Source organism: Rana temporaria, chromosome 8, assembly GCF_905171775.1.
Source record: "Rana temporaria chromosome 8, aRanTem1.1, whole genome shotgun sequence".
NCBI classification, from domain to species: Eukaryota; Metazoa; Chordata; class Amphibia; order Anura; family Ranidae; genus Rana; species Rana temporaria.
This window is the reverse complement of record NC_053496.1, coordinates 100,783,809-100,802,085: the sequence shown is the minus strand read 5'-3', so window position 1 is coordinate 100,802,085 and position 18,277 is coordinate 100,783,809. Positions and strand designations below refer to the sequence as shown.

General features: G+C 39.8%; 1 protein-coding gene across 1 annotated transcript in view; it reads left to right on the top strand.

Moving 5' to 3' along the window:
* Positions 1-1,915, top strand: part of ELOVL3 (ELOVL fatty acid elongase 3) — a 44,384-nt gene extending 42,469 nt beyond the window's left edge. Inside the window, exon 4 of the mRNA XM_040362376.1 lies at positions 1,074-1,915. Within this exon, the coding sequence (XP_040218310.1) occupies positions 1,074-1,495 (422 nt within the window). The 3' untranslated portion in view covers positions 1,496-1,915. The remainder of the gene's footprint in view (positions 1-1,073) is intronic.
* Positions 1,916-18,277: the final 16,362 nt, after the last annotated feature.

Here is an 18,277-nt window from a genome sequence, read left to right as displayed (position 1 = left end):
GATCGTCTGCTTTTTTTTTCATGGTAATCCCACCTATGAGTGCCGCCTACCAGTGCCCATCAGTGCCACCTATTTGTGCCCAGCAGTGCCGCCTATCAGTGCGGCATATCAGTGTAGTCTCATCAGTGCCCACCAGTGCCACCTCATCAGTGCAGCCTATCAGTGCCTTTAAATGCCCATCAGTGTCGCCTCATCAGTGCCCACCAGTGCCGCCTAATCAGTGCTTATCTGTGCAGGCTATTAGTGGCCATCAATGCCCATCAGTGCAGCCTCATCAGCGCACATCAGTGAAGGAAAAAATTACCCGCTTATAAAATTTTATAACAAACTATCAGTTTCTTTTTTTCAAAATGTTCAGTCTTTATTCATTTTTAGCAAAAAATAAAATACCCAGTGGTGATTAAATACCACCAAAAGAAAGCTCTATTTGTGCGTTTTTTTAAATAAAAAAGTATTTTGGGTACAGTGTTGCTTGACCGCGCAATTGTAATTCAAAGTGCGCCAGCCCTGAAATCTAAAAATTGGCCTGGGCAGGAAGGGGATAGTGGTTAAATAAAAATCGTACGATCTGGTAAAAATTTTCATGCTTGTCCTATCGGATAATATCGGATGGCTCTCGAAAGTTGTGTACTCACGATCAGATTACTATACAATATCTTTCAAATCTGTATTTTTTGTACAATTTTCTGATTGTGTGTACGGGCCAGAAGACTTTGTGTTAGGATTTAAATAGCATTAAACCACTACTGTAAATATATAAAATAAATAAATAAATATATATCCTTAGCAAATGAAACAAGAGCAATTACTTTTATCATTCATTTATATAGCATCCTAATTATACCTTTTACAGTGGTGTACATATTAAAGTACCAAAAAAAATTGCAGGAAATTGCAGTAAGGTATGACGGTTATGCTGACCAGGGAGAATATACTTTTCATACTGACCTGTCTGACAGATTTGGGTTTACTACTGAATAAGCAAAATGTTCACACTACTAGACAGAGACAGGCACCAATGCTAATATACTGTATAGAGAGACTGCACTAACTCTTTTTCTGTTGCTCTACAGGAGACACGTTGTTCATTGTTCTTCGCAAACAAAAGCTGATCTTCCTACACTGGTATCATCACATTACTGTACTGCTCTACACCTGGTACACATATAAGGACACCGTGGCTGGAGGAGGATGGTTCATGACAATGAATTATACTGTTCATGCTTTCATGTACTCTTATTACACACTGAGAGCAGCAGGGATCCACGTGCCACGATTATGTGCCATGTTCATCACAATGACCCAGATCCTGCAAATGGTAATGGGCACCTTTGTCAATGTCTTGGTGTATCGGTGGATGCAGGACGGGACATGTTCAAGCACACCGGAGAACATATTCTGGTCGACTGTGATGTACTCAAGCTATCTGGTGCTTTTCTGCAGCTTCTTTTATAACGCTTATATGAAAACTTCAGCCAAGAGTAAGGCAGAATAACCTGTATTTAGGTATAGACTGTGAACTTGCCATCATACATTTCCAACTGTTACCAGGTACTATATTTTATAAATATGCTTGAAAGAATATTTTTTTTTTTTTCTAAAAATGTTGTATAACCAATATTGGAATTAGATTTGAAATGCTACAAACATCTGAAAATTAAATGTGTTCTGATTTTGCCATAATCCGAACCTACAACTACATTTTGACAATTCCCCCGTAAAATGTCCTACAAATGGGATTTTCTGAAGCTCCAGACCCAAGGATGATTATCAGGTATACTATTCACACACACATATATGTTACCTGTGCAATACTGCACAATATTGACGATCCAGATATGTAAAGGACATTTTTAATGGGCCATGTATTCTAAGTTCCAAATTATAAGTACTAATAAACCCTGCTTTAATTATTTAAGTTTGAGGACACAAAACAACTTTTATTAATTTAAAAGAATGTTTTAAGAAATACCTTACTTTAAAGGGGTTGTAAAGGCACAATAACTTCCTTTACCTTAGTGCAGTCCTCCTTCACTTACCTCATTCTTCGATTTTGCTTTTAAATGTCCTTATTTCTTCTGAGAAATCCTGTACTTCTGTCTGTAACTCCACACAGTAATGCGAGGCTTTCTGCCTGGTGTGACTACAGGAGATTCAGAACACCCACTATGGCCGCATACACACGATAGGATCGCCAGAGGAGAACGGATTGAAGGACCGTTTATATCAGTCCAAACCGATCGTGTGTAGGCCCCATAGGTTCTTTAAACTTCAGTCAAAAAAATGAGAACTTGCTTTAAAATTTAACCGATGGACGCCTAACCGATAGGTCAAAACCGATCGTTAGTATGCAAAAGCATTGGTTAAAAACCCGCGCATGCTCAAAATCAAGCCGACGCATGCTTGGAAGCATTGAACTTCGTTTTTTTCAGCACGTTGTTGTGTTTTACGTCACCGCGTTCTGACATGATCGTTTTTTTAACCGATGGTGTGTAGGCGCGACTGATTTTTTTTTTTTTACCTTTACAACCCCTTTAAACCAAGGAGTCTTTAATGTTATTTGGTACTTAATTGTGTATAGTCAGTGTAATAACATAATGGCAAGTCTAAAAGGCATTATGGACTATGGTGTTTACTTTGTTTGTTTTTACCTTTTGTTGACATGCATATACGAAGATAATTGGCTATATATTTATTATTACAATACTGCATTACTGCAATACTAGTTTTATAGCCAATCTATTATTTTTCAACATCCAGAGCCCAAAATCTATCCATTACAGCAGGGATCTTCAAACTACGGCCCTCCAGATGTTGTGGAACTACACATCCCACAAGGCATTGCAAGACTCTGACATTCACTGACATGACTAGGCATGATGGGAATTGTAGTTCTTGAACAACTGGAGGGCCGTAGTTTGAGGACCCCTGCATTACAGCAACACATGGCTTAAAGCCAAACTCCAGGCAAACAACAAAATACACAGTTGAAAAACATATATCAGATTGATCTTATCTGGCAAAGTATTTGTATTACTGTCCATATACTCCTGTGATATACAAAACATAGACAGCACAGCCAGCCTGGTGGCCTGACATTTCTCTGCTGCAGTTCAGCAACACATTTGGGTCACCTTCCCACCCCTAACAATTGATTGGACAATGATGGAGTAGAAAAAAACTTTTGAGGTAATCTCTCTCCTCCTGTAAACATGTTCTAAGTCAGTTGATTTGTGTCCAGCACTCCCAATTGGCTCAGAGTGCTGCCATTCACTTTCTCAGGCCCCGTACACACGTCCGAGAAACTCGACGGGCAAAACACATCGTTTTGCTCGTCGAGTTCCTTGTAAAGCCGCCGAGGATCTCGGCGAGCCAACTTTTCCCATTGACTAACGAGGAAATAGAGAACATGTTCTCTTTTTGGCCCGACGAGATCCTCATCGGTTTCCTCGGCGAAAAGTGTACACGCGACCGGTTTTCTCGGCAGAATACGTCTCCCATCGAGTTTCTGGCTGAATTCTGCCGAGAAACTCGGTCGTGTGTACGGGGCCTCAGAATGCTATACAGGGGATTACAAGAGGCTGAAATCAAGTCAAAATCAGATATTTATACATTTTAAATTTAAAATACATTTAATAATTTTGTATTAAACACGTAGTTTCATTCATTTGTATTTTAATATATTGGCTGAACTTTAAAGTAAACCTACCATGAAGAAACACAGATAATTCAATTGCTGACCTGTCCTTTTTAAAATGTTGATTACCTGGCTATCCTGTTATCTTTCTGTCTATAACACACAGTCAATGACCTGGAAAAAGTGTTTAAACACTGACTTATTTTCCTGGGTTTCAAGATTTTTGAATAAGAAAGTATTGTAACCAGAGGGTCAGCAAGGTAGATGGCTCCAGTAATTGAGATAGTTAAAGGCCAAAGCAGGAGCTCGTCTCTTAGCTTCCTTCAACACAGGTTACTGTTACTAGGTAGTACTAATCTCTTGGCATTCGAATACCAAAGGTATTTACTATTAAAAGTATTTTTTGCAGTGTTAGACCTGGTCCACTTTGATGTCAAGATCCATGGTCAAGAGTTTAAGTCAATGTATATTGTATGTGTCTATGAATGCGTGAGAAAAATAATGCGCTATAAATCAACGGATTAGGAATTATCTGGATCTCTGTATGTATAGATGTGATTTACAAAGGGATCTTTTCAGTGAACCTTCCAACAACCAATTGTGCAGAAGAATTAAAAAACGAAAACTCCCCATCCTTTTGATGCCTGAAGCACACATAGAATCACTAAGATAAACTACTTATTTAGTATATCCTTTACTAAAGTCTACTTTGGTCTTTTAGGCTTCATGCACACTAGCATTTTTTAAGTTCCTAGAAGCTAATTAGTGTTATTCTGTGTCCATGCACACTACATTAACCATCTTAATACAGGGCACTTTCACCCCCTTCCTGCCCAAGCCATTTTTCAGCTTTCAGCGCTGTCACACTTTGAATGACAATTGCACGGTCATGCAACACTGTACCCAAATTAAATTTTTATATTTTTTTCCCCACGAATAGAGCTTTCTTTTGGTGGTACTTGATCACCTCTGTGGTTTTTATTTTTTTGCGCTATAAACAAAAGAAAAGCAACAATTTTGAAAAAAACAACAATATTTTGTACTTTTTGCTATAATAAATATGCTCAAAAATATATATATAAAAAAAAAATTCCTGAGTTTTGGCCAATATGTATTCTTTTACATATTTCTGGTAAAAAAATCACAATAAGCGTATATTGTTTGGTTTGCACAAAAGTTATAGCGGCTACAAAATAGGGGATAGATTTATAGCATTTTAATTATTATTATTATTTTTTACTAGTAATGGCGTCGAGCTGCGATTTTTATCATGATTGTGATATTGCGGCGGACACATCGGACACTTATGACACATTTTTGGGATCATTCACTTTTATACAATGATCTATGCTATAAAAATGCATTGATTACTGTATAAATATGACTGGCAGGGAAGGGGTTAACACTAGGGGGCGATCAAAGAAAGAAAGTTACTGCTCCAGGTGGATTGTGTTAGGATGATCAGTATGGTCTCAGAAGATCAAGGGTGCTGGCAATGCACAAGGCAACAAATGGAAAAAAAAAAATGGACAGCCGCACTCCAAAAAACCTTGATGGTTGTCTTTATTTAAAAAAGGAAAAATGCACTACAAGTCACAGCACACAACACGGAGTGAAACAGCTGACGCGTTTCGCACTATAAATTAGTGCTTAATCATATCTAGGGGGAGATCAAGGGGTTAAATGTGTTCCCTAGGGAGTGATTGTGGGGGGAGGGGACTGACTGGGGAGGTGACCGACAGGACGTCGATCTGTGTGTTTACACACACAGATCCACGGTCCTGCTCAGTTACTGGGCAATCGCGGGTGTCCGTTGGCCATCGTGGCCACCGGGCACGCGCATAGTGCCCCCTAGTGGCTCGGGAGGGCGAAGACATCATATGACGTCTGGCCAGAACGAGAGCCTCATCGTCCCGCCGCCATATGATGGCGGACGGTAGGCTACTGGTTAAGCTATCAGCGTTTTTTGAGCTTCAGCGTCCAGGAGCAGAAATAAAAAATGTTTTGGTAGAGTTTTTTGGAGCAACTAGACACTTCTAAAATGCTCCTAACAGCTTTTTTTTTACTTTTTTACTTTTTTCTTAATGTATTGTAAAAGCGCCAATAAAATGCTAATGCTCCTAAAAGCTTCTAAAATCTACTAAAACGCTACTAGAAGCTGGCACAAAAATGCTATTATCAGTGTTTTTTCTCTAGGATTTTTTGAGCTTTATGAAAAACTTTAAGCTTTAAGAAAAACGCTAGTGTGCATGGAGCCTAAGTGAAGTCTACAAGCTGGGCCTAAAGAAAATAAGAATATATCAGACATCAGCCAGATTAGCTTCCATCAAGAGAACCTTCACTTTTTTTTATGAAAAAGCACTGTTGAATCTGGAAATAAGTACTGCTTGTATATTATCTTTTTATTTCTAATTTAATTACCTTTTACAAAGCAAAGCTGCTGGATATTTCACTATTGATCAAATATTGATTACAATGAGCAGTAATGATGTATGAAGTGCAGTTTCATTACAACCAATCAAAAGACTTTTACATAAAGTCAGATTAGATAAAGATCATTTATGATTGGTTGCCATTTGTAACATTGTTTTTTTTTTTTCATTACTTCTTCACTTATTAGAGAAGTCAGAATGTGTCCTTTAATTAATAATCGCATTATATCAGTTTATAATCTCGAGCTTTAAATGTGAAATGGTGCTATAGATTAACTATTATCTTGTATTATCAAGTAGAACATTTAGCTACACTTTAGTCATGTTGCTGTTTTGCAAAAAAAAATAATAACAGCGGCTTGAAGGCTACAAGCTTAAAAAAGCAATATATAGCTGCAATAGAAGAGCTTGATGTCTTTGTGTATGGTGACTCCTAGATGAAGAAAGGGGATACTCTCATGATCAGCTTGTTTGCTTATACTTTATGCTGTGAAAATTTCCCATGATCTGATAATGGAGAGATAAGATATGCAATGGGTAACGGAGTTAGTTCCTTAGTTAAAGTTTGTTCCTTAAACTGTCATTTGTACTTTCATGTATATTATATACACTTACAGAAATATATTTTTCACTAGAAATCAATGCTCAAATATTTGCACATTTGTCCTATGGAAGGTATAAGGTGATGTTTATATTTGTGGCATTAAATAAAAGTATTTTGTAATTTAAACCTTTGCATCAGAGTGAGATATCATGTCTTTTGTCTCTGATTTATATCATTGTATCTGTCAGTGCCTACCTCGCCTCATTTGCACAGCACACAAATCCATCCTACGCTAATAGCTGCCACACCTCTCTGCCAGTTTCAACTCATGTCACCTCATTGCCAAACAGGTTTTTCTTGCTTGTCTGTGGAAGGTTGTACCAAGATTGACAAGGATGCAAACGTAAAAAAAGGTACAGTATGTGGTATTCTCAAAGTCAAGCATACTGGCTTGAAATGTATAGTTGTGGCAGCGAGACATCTGGCAGAGGGATTTATAAAAAAAAATTCTCTGCTTTTTATAAAGCTAGCCTGTGATTTGGCTAAAATTGCTCTCCTTCATATTATAGTATAACATTAAAAATAAAATTGCAGCTTATTGTTTGGGTAGTTTTGCTCTGGAAATTTCGTAATTGTGAAATCCTACTAGTTTCTCTTTGTGTGAAGCCTAGACTGTGTTTTGTCATCATTAAAATCGGGTACACACTACAGTATTTTTTCATGGAATGCAGCGGGTTGCACGGAAAAAAAACCTGACAGCTCCAGTTGGGAGCCACTGGACTAACCATGCCAGGTTAGTCCAGCAATCTCCCCCGCTGAGCTGTTGTGTTTTGACAGAGGGACAGCCACCTCGCCAGAACACTCCGATCAGCGCTTTCTGCAATTGACTAAGAGCGCTGATCGGGGGTCAGTCGACTGATGGTTCTCCAGCATGCTTGTCCGACAGAAGTTCGACAGACCAACATACACACGGGCAGAATGAAAGATTTCCAATGACTACCATTCATATTAGTACGACTTCAAGTCGTGGCGACTTCAAAGTAGTTCCTGCACTACTTTGGTCCGACTTTGATCCTAATACAGCCCATTGAATATCACTGAAGTCGGATCAATGTCAGATCGCAGTATTAACTGATTCAACTTTGTCATGTGCTCTGATGATCTTGAAGGGGAACTCCACACTAAATGAAAAAAAAAAAACAGCATGAATTTTTATTACATTTTTTTACAAATAAATATGTGAGAAGTGTGGCGTGCATTTGTATTAAGCCCCCCTTAATACTTTGTAGAACCACCTTTCACGGCAACTACAGCTGCAAGTCTTTTTAGGTATTTCTCTAGCAGCTTTGCAGATCTAGAGTGGACAGATTCTCCCACCTGAGCGGATCTCTGTAGCTCCTCCAGAGTTACCATGGACCTCTTGGCTGCTTCTCCAATTAATGCTCTCCTTGTATCAGAGTAAAGGGGGCTGAATAAAAATGCATGCCACACTTTTCAGATATTTATTTGTAAAAAATTTGGAAGACCATTTATCATTTTCCTTCTACTTTCTTCCTTCCTTCAACTTCACAATTATCTGTCATGTTGTGTTGGTCTATCACATAAAATCCATTTACGTTTTTGGTTGTTACATGACAAAATGTGGAAAATCTCAAGGGGTATGAATACTTTTTCAAGGCACTATATACTGTAGCTGGCAGACATCACTGCTGTGCAATAGGGCCAATAGGGCCGCCCTGCAACAGTATAAATGCAGTGAGTGGTCCTTAAGTGGTTAATCTCAGTATAAATACAGCTGTTCTGTGAAGCCCTCAGAAGTTTGTTAGAGAACCTTTTTTTTAGGGCTGTTACCAATTAAAATGTTTGTGTTCGATTATTCAATTTTTTTTAAATTGATTAATCGACTAATTTCAATTAATTATAACGTACATACATTTTTCAGATCACCACCATATATAGTCCCCACTGTAATATCCACAGACATCTCCCCACTGTAATATCCACAGACATCTCCCCACTGTAATATCCAAAGACATCTCCCCCACTGCAATATCCACAGACATCTCCCCCACTGTAATATCCACAGACATATCCCCCAGTGTAATATCCACAGACATCTCACCCACTGTAATATCCACAGACATCTCCCCACTGTAATATCCACAGACATCTCCCCCACTGTTATATCCACAGACATCTCCCCCACTGTTATATCCACAGACATCTCCCCACTGTAATATCCACAGACATCTCCCCCACTGTAATCCACAGACATCCCCCCACTGTAATATCAACAGACATTTCCCCACTGTAATATGGTCCACATCTTCCCCACTGTATAGGAAGATTAGTGCTTGCTTAGTCTTACCAGAGAAGCCGGCCGAACACGAGTAGTTGAGGCCGGGTGATGACATCAGCACGCCGCTCTAGGCTCACCTAGTGGACCAAGGGCGGACCAAGATGGGCGCCGTTCCAGGAGCTAGGCCGAAGCAGCGGTCTTTTTCTATGGCCGAGGCAGCAGCGGAGCTCCGCGGATCATGTGATGTGACGATCCACATATGGTGACCCGTTCGGATCACAGATCATTTGATTGATCAACAAAAATTAACGATTAATCAAGAATTAATCTTTAATTTCCACAGCCCTATTTTTTTAAAGTATCTATTTATTGGAAAACAATTTTAAAAGGCACATCTCAAAGTAACATTGAATACACATTGTATGTATATAGCAGACGGCCAATGTTTGGCCAAAATAATAGTGAAACAGCAACACGTCCCATACATTTCCTAATGGAGGGAAATACCATAAAATAACATCTCAAAGTTGCTTCAGGTGGGCTACATAGGGCCCAAAATATTACACTAACACACAAACACTTATACTCCACTCATACCCACCTCACCTCCTCCCACACCTTTAGACAGTAGAACCAAGATGTCCACAACTTAACATATAGCAAACTACATACATAGTGTTATGGGGTTGTGTCAGCCTTCTAGGACTGTTGAGACAGCGGAGTATCTGTCCAAAAGGAGTCCGCTATATCAAGCCAGCGCTTGATATACCTTTTTGGGCAAGAACCTTTTTGGGCAAGCCCTTCTGTTATTTATTTACTTCACAATAGGTAAAACGTTATTAACCATGTGGTAAAAGGTTTGCATATCCAGAGCAGAGAGATTTTTCCATCGTAGCAGAAACAATTTCCTTGTATAGAATAGCAATACACATACAAGTGTTCGAGCATGAGTACAATGTATAAAGTCATTCAGCACTGCGAGCAGTCCAACCTCTGGAGTATGAAGTACAGGTAAAGTGTTATCAAAGAAGGAAAATATGGCTTTCCAATACGTTGACAAAGCAGGGCAGGACCAAAACATATACAAATTATCTGATTCCTTTGAACCACAACGGGAACAGGACAAAGACAAAACCCATATGGGCTAACTTAGCAGGAGTAATGTGCAGCTGGTGTATAAACCTAAACTGTGTAAATTGATCATTTGAACCAATGAGGTCCTGAAAACAGGCCTCTGAGGTCTCCTCCCATCCCTCCTCAGAACAGATCAGGAATCAACACCTCCGACTTCTGCTGAGCAAGTTGAAATGGGTTGCATCCAGCCGACTGAAAACGTGTGTAAACAGTCATAACCAATTTACTGATATCAGGATATGAGAATAGCACCTCTAGTGGGGATTCTAAAAGCTCCTGTGTCAAACCTCCAAACTGTGCCCGAATGGCATGACTTAATAAAGTTAAATGCTGCAATATAAAAAGTTAATAAATATCAACTAAATAACCTATAGAATTGTTATCCCAAAAGGTGTTTACGGATTCCCTCTATCTATTGCATAAATGGATTCATTTGTCTACGCCTATAATTAGCTAGTCTATTAAGATTATAAGCACAATAATTTAAAGTTAGTTATGAAAACACACACACTGCTGCTAGTAAAAACAATATCTTTCATTTATTTCCCAAGAAAATAGGAATATTTTAACATCACACATTAAACAGCAGAGTATATATACAAAAGAACATCAAAGATACTTATTACACATGGTTTCCTCAGCTGGGTTCTGGATGGTGAAAGGCTCACATGAGCAGGCCAGGAACAAAAAGGGGACAAGAGGACTTCTACTCTTCGGTATGTGCTTTCAACATTCATTTCCCTCAACAATAACCACCCCCACTTGCCTACTGTCCAATCAGATATTGCCAAGGTATTCCTTCTCCTCTCTTTGAAGCTTGTATCACACCAGGTGGGCTGGAGACAAGCCCTTTTGCTATGCAGATTCTAATATGCTACAAAGCTTTAAATGTAAATTCCAGAACTATGATCTTAAACCATGTTGCTTTCCAACACGTAACAATAAATATTTGAAAAATAATTTGTTGCTCACTCTGCTCCGAGCCTTTAAATCCTCATAGGAAACAAAAATGCTATTAACAAAAATGTGAGAGGCATGGGTGACCCCAAGTCCAGTCCACCACAAAGGGTCTGGGTAACCCAAGAGCTTTGAGAAGTTGGTATTGTGCCACAGTGGGGCATTAGGAGACACCCCACTGGTTGTGTTAACAGTTTATTCCCTCTTGCCAAGCCAGCCAGCTAATATCCATCATAGACCTGTGTAATGCGTCCACAACAGAGGTTTGTGAACCATAAAATGTAGAAATAAAATTGGTAGAGAAGTTCGAGGAGGGCTCCTGGAACCAGTCATAAACAAAAGTAAGTTGTGACACCAAAAAATAGTTCCAAAGATTTGGACAGGCCAACCCGCCATTATATATTGAGGCTTGGAGAGAGTTTTTGCAATATGTGGGTGTGCCCCCCCGCCAGAGGAAGGAGATCAGAATAGAGTCTAGTTTTTAAAAAAGTTTCTTAGGCAAGAAAACTGGGGATGCCCAAAAAACATATAGACATTTTGGTAGATATATAATTTTAAAAATATTTACATGGTCAATCAAATTTAGAGGCAAGAAAGTCCAGGTACATAGCCTAGTTCCCATGTGTGATACAATTTATGTTATATTAAGAGACTCAAAAGTGGATAGATCAGCATTAATGTGGATCCCTTAACCACTTGACCACTGGGCACTTAAACCCCCTTCCTAACCAGATCAATTTTCAGCTTTCGGTGCGCTCACAATTTGAATGACAATTACTCAGTCATACAACATTGTACCCATATGAAATTGTTGTCCTTTTTTCACACAAATAGAGCTTTCTTTTGGTGGTATTTGATCACCTCTGGGTTCTTTATTTTTTGCGCTATAAAAGAAAAAAGACTGAAAATTCTGTAAAAATAAAATAAAATTCTCGTTTCTGTCATATTAGCAGGTTATTTCTCACACACAGCATATGCATACCACAAATTACACCCCAAAACACATTCTTCTATTCCTCTTGAGTATGGCGATACCACATGTGTGAGACCTTTACACAGCGTGGCCACATAGAGAGGCCCAACACGCAGGGAGCACCATCAGGCGTTCTGGAGCACCCAGGCCAATTCTGACATTTCTCTCTTACATGTAAAAATCATAATCTATTTGCTAGAAAATTACATAGAACCCCAAAACATTATATATGCTTTTTTAGCAAAGTCCTTAGAGAATAAAATGGCGGTCATTAAAACTTTTTATCCCGCTCGGTATTTGCGCAGCAATTTTTCGAACACGTTTTTAAAAAAAAAGTTTTGTGCTAAAAAAAACACAAAACAGTAAAGATAGCCCAAAGTTTTTGCATAATATGAAAGATGAAGATACGCCAAGTAAATAGATACCTAACATGTCACCCTTCAAAATTGCACACGCTCATGGAATGGCGCCAAACTTTGCTACTTAAAAATCCCCATAGGCGACGCTTTAAATATTTTTACTGGTTACATGTTTTGAGTTACGGAGGAGGTCTAGGGCCAAAATTATTGTTCTCGCTCTAACGTTCGCAGCGATACCTCACATATGTAGCTTGAACACCGTTTTCATATGTGGGCAGGACTTACAGGGGCGCTTTAAAAAAAATAAAACATTTTATTGTTAATTTTACTTTATTTATTTTATATTGACACTTTTTTCCCCAAAAATAAATTTTTTAATCACTTTTATTCCTATTATAAGAAATGTAAACATCCCTTGTAATAGGAATATAGCATGACAGGTCCTCTTTACAGTGAGATATGGGGTCAATAAGACCCCACATCTCACCTCTAGGCTGGGAAGCCTGAAATAATAAAAAAAAAGAAATGATCCTGGCTTTGATCGTAGTGGTGAGTCGGTAGAAGCACAGGAGGGTGGCGGGAGGGGGGGGGACGTATTGCGGGGTATTGCAGGGTATTGCGGAGTATTGTCACAGATCCAGCCCACAGCACTGCTGCTACCTCCGCTCTCTCCCCTCTCCTCTCACACCGGTTTGTTTACAAGTGTTCGCTCCGTCATTGGACGGAGCGATCACGTGGTAAACGGCCGCTATCAGTGGCAATTTACAGCGATCCGGCGCGCGGGAGCAAGATTCTGGGAGGACGTTCATAGACGTCCTCCCAGAATCACTCGACCGCGCTGTAGCCATCTTTCGGCTATGACTCGGTCGTTCAAGAGGTTAATACTTAAAAGTTGGCTAAATTTCACGTTTGGACCGAAGTAGATATCATAATTGAGTTTGGGGCCAATTGGAAAAATCACAGATTTTTCCCATCCAACACGTAGCCCGGAGACTTTCCCAAACTCATCCACAACCCACATCAGATACACAAAGGACTGCTCCGAACCATCTAGATAGATTAATGCATCATCCACATAAAGAGAGATCTTTTCAGATGATTCGCCATAGCAGATGCCCATCGCCGTCTGCCACACTGCTAGAGCAAGAGGCTCAATTTCCAGCGCAAACAGAAGCGGCAGCCCCATCTAGTGCCCCTTTGTAAAGAGAATACATCTGAAGTATCTTTATTGGTACATACCCTAGCCCTAGGGTTAGTAAAGAGCAGCCAGACCCAGTTGATGTACTGAAGGCTTTCTTTTCTAGTCAATGGCCTCTTTGTAAGTATGCAAATAAAGACAACGAATATTGTCATAAGTACTCTTCCCAGGCATGAACCCTGTTTGATCTGGGTGTACAAGGAGAAAAATTACCTTTTTCAGTCTTATAGCTAGACATTTCAACAGCACTTTCACGTCACTATTTAACAGTGAGATGGGACGATAAGACCCACATTTCAATTTGTCTTTCTCAGGTTTGGGCAATACTACGATCAGTGCCTCGCACATAGAAGCGGGAAGCTCACACTCTTTAAATGTCACTTCAAACAATGTATGTCTCTGTGCTAAGTTTTCCACAAAGGTCTTGGACCATTCTGCAGGTAAGCCATCTAACCCGGGAGTCTTATTTGATGGAAGGGAGTGTATAGCTCCCGTAATTTCCTCGATAATCAGGAGTTTATCTAAAACCTCCAGTTCTGGGAAGTAAACAGATTCCAAAAACCCCTCAAACTCAATTTAAGCTGGGGGCCCTGGGTCCGAGTAGAGGTTTTCATAAAAGGACCTAAATGTCTGGTTAATGATCAACTATGTTCATGCAACCTAAATAAACGATAAATAAAGCTGTTGTTTCTGGGTTATATCTACCATATAGAGTTAAAGAGCTTTGTGCTCCCCAACCATGACACCATTGGAGTCCAGAGTGGGTTGTGCAGTATAATGGGCCCTAGCTGCTTCCAAGGAGGTCTCTTAGGCCCAAAGGGTTAGTTTTCCGATGTTTAGCAATGTTAGAGATATATGAGCCCCGTATAGTTGTCTTGAAGGCATCCCATGTGGGGCCTGTAGGGGAGGAACGGGCATTCACCTCCCAGTATTGAGACATATCCTGACGAATGGGTTCCTGAAAACCAGAAGTGGATATCCAGAGGGGACTGAATCTCCACAACCGAAAAGAAGGTCTATGCCCCAATATCAAATCTACACGAAGGGCAGAATGGACAGATATAGTTTGAGCTAAATATAAATATGCATGAATACATGGAACTAAGTCTGGCTTACCAAGATCATAGTCCAGCCTGGAAAGAGCATGATATGACTGACTCTATCCGTGGGGTATTTCTGTTGCCATAGATCTACATACCCAAAGGAGGCACACAATTGAAGAGGATTCAATTGGTCCAGATCTAGGTTAAGTAACATATGTTTGGTATGTTTGACAAATGAACATTTAATTACATAAAGATTGCAGCCGTGACCGGGGAGGAACATAACATACACAGTACATAGAAGAAAAACGTATCTCCTTTTAGGATCAGAAATAACCCTATCACATGCAAAGGGGAGACCCTTACGTATTAAAACTGACACTCCCCAGGTATAATTAGAATGGGTGGAGTGATATCTGTGCATTACCCACAAATGCAGGGAATATGGACAATACAGCCAAAGTGGTAGAACAAACTCGCTTGAGGAGATCATATTCCTCTTGTCAGGGCAAGACTGCATTTACCTGCCCCATTAGAGTGTTTCCTTGATCTGAGATTGAAAATGTAGAACAGTCTAGCAGAGAAAGTGCCCAGATCAGGTCTCAAGAGTGCGTTCAGATGAACAACCAGGCAGGGATTCAAACCAGGAGAGAACATTAACAGGGGTTTGAAAGAAATAAGCCTGGCTTTAATAGACAACTCTGAGGGTGGCAGGAAACATAGAGTATTGGATGGCTTTCTCACTCAATTACTGCTTACATGTTGGTACTTAGCCCCCAGGGTATGGACAGCAGGGAGTAATCCGGCAAGAGGGACACCGCTGCGTTGTTTATCTCAAGGCACCATTTCAAGTGGGCAGAACGTAGGATGGAATCCCTGTCCCGGTAGTGGGGTAATCACGAATCACCATGGTACGGAAAGTGTTGGTCACAGGGAGTGGGACTTTGTGGGCCGTTCAATCACAAAGTAGGGAGACAGGCAGTCCTGGGTGAACAAACTCTCAAGGAAGGACACCGGATCAGAACCCTCCACCTGCTTAAGCAGGCCAACCAATCAGAGGTTATTTCTGCGCAGACAATTTTCTAAGTCGTCAACCTTATCTTCCAGGGATTTGATTTAGTACCATAGGTTTTAACAGCAGGAAGGACAGGGTTAACAGTTTCCTCCAGATAACTGATGTGCTGCTCAGTGGCAGAGACCCGGTCCAGCATCTTATGCTTATCCTGGCACATTATAGTTATGTCCAGTTTAAGCTCCTCCGCCTTCCCCATAAAATCAGAATGATTTACCTTAATGATTTTAAGGACATCCAACAGGGTAGGCTCAGGCTCTGGGTCATCTTCCAGTCCATCCTTGCTCGAAGAGGTCTGGAATAGCAGCCCCGGGGGAGCAGATTCCCCTGGGGATGGTGGTGGAGAGGGCTCCAGCACTTTCCCAAATAATTCTGGCGAGGATTCCAGGGAGGAATGAGGAGCCGTGGAGTGGTGGCCATCTTGACCGGAGCGCATGGAGATACTTATCTTGGCCAGGGGCTGTCCCCAGTCTTCCCATCAACCTAAATGCTCAGTAAATGCTCTGTATCCCACTTCAAGGAGCCAGGAGAGAAATCAGCTGCTTTGGAGAAGCAGGTATGAAGAGTTACACAGGATTGTACAGAGGGGATCTCTGAGCTGCAAAGAAAGACGTCCTCTCACATGCTGCATTAGACCACGCCCCCTTGTTAGAGAACCTTAGTAAACAAACAGCATCATGAAGACCAAGGAACACACCAGACAGGTCAGGGATAAAGTTGTGGTAAAGTTTAAAGCAGGGTCAGGTTATAAAAAAATATCCTAAGCTTTAAACAGCTCATCGAGCACTGTTCAATCCATCATTCAAAAATAGAAAGTATATGGCACAACTGCAAACCTACCACGACATGGTCGTCCACCTAAACTGACAGGCCAGACAAGGAGAGCATTATCAGAGAAGCAGCCAAGAGGCCCATGGTAACTCTGGAGGAGCAGCAGAGATCCACAGTTTAGGTGGGAGAATCTGTCCACAGGACAACTATTAGTCTGCACTCCACAAATCTGGACTTTATGGAAGAGTGGCAAGAAGAAAGCCATAAGAAGTCCTGTTTGCAGTTAGCGAGAAGCCATGTGGGGGGGCACAGAAAACATGTGGAAGAAAGTACTCTGGTCAGATGAGACCAAAATTTTACTATTTTGGCCTAAAAGCAAAATGCTATGTGTGGCGGAAAACTAACACTGCACATCACTCTGAACAGACCATCCCCATCGTGAAACATGGTGGGGACAGCATCATGTTGTGGGATGTTTTTTTTCAGCAGGGACGGGGATGCTGGTTAGAGTTGATGGGAAGATAGATGGAGCCAAATACAGGGCAATCTTAGAAGAAAACCTGTTAGAGTCTGCAAAAAACTAGGGTGGAGGCTTCCCCTTCCAGCAGGACAACGACCTTAAACATACAGCCAAAGCTAAAATGGTATTGTTTGGATCAAAGCATATTCATGTGTTAGAATGGTCCAGTCAAAGTACAGACCTAAATCCAATTGAGAATCTGTGTCAAGACTTGAAAAATTCTGTTCACAGACGCTCTCCATCCAATCTGACAGAGCTTGAGCTATTTTGCAAAGAAGAATGGGCAAAAATGTCACTCTCTAGATGTGCAAAGCTGGTAGAGACATACCCAAAAAGACTTGCAGATGTAGTTGCAGTGAAAGATGGTTCTACAAAGTATTAACTCAGGAGGCTGAATACAAATGCACGCCACACTTTTCAGATATTTATTTGTAAAAAAAAAAAATTAAAACCATTTATCATTTTCCTTCTACTTCACAATTATGTGCCACTTTGTGTCGGTCTATCATATAAAATCCCATTAATATACATTCCTGTTTTTGGTTGTAACATGAGAACATTTAGAAAATATCGAGGGGTATGAATACTTTATAAAGGCACTGTATTTCAAACAACTAATTATGACTAAAGGGCCAATAATAATGTACTGAATATTGATATCAAAATTGTGTATATATATACATATATATATATATATATATATATATATATATATATATATATATATATATCACCATAATGTTATCCCACATATCTGAGAGTGTATGTTGCTGTTCCTAGCTAGTCATACAATACAGTAACAATAACTTAAAAAAAAAATGGTTCCTTTTACATGAAAAACACAGTGCTTACGTTCCATTAACCTCCCTGGCGGTATGATTCTGTCTGGAATTACGTACCAAAAGCGGTACAATTATTTTGCAAGGAAATTTGGTGTTTTATACTGTAGGCCTGTAATTTTTAGAAATAACTCACTTAAATCTGACCAAGCAAGAGTCTTGTAGGCATCCCGGGTATGATTTTTTTTTAAAACAAAATTATAAATTATAATATAATAAATAATTATAAATAATTATAACAAATAATAATATAATTATAATAAAAATTATTCAATAATGTAATCAACTCAAAATCACTGAAATTTGCTCAGTTGCAGAATTGTCGCTGTCATTATTTTTTTTTTTCTATGACGAATTTCCCCACAAATCGCTATCGCACATTTCTGCAAGTGATTATAATTTATTATCGCTGTTTTCTAGCTGATCTAAAACCATTTTTGACATAAAGGGACACTTTTGGACAATCTACAGTTTTTAGGCAGAAATTACATTTTTTATT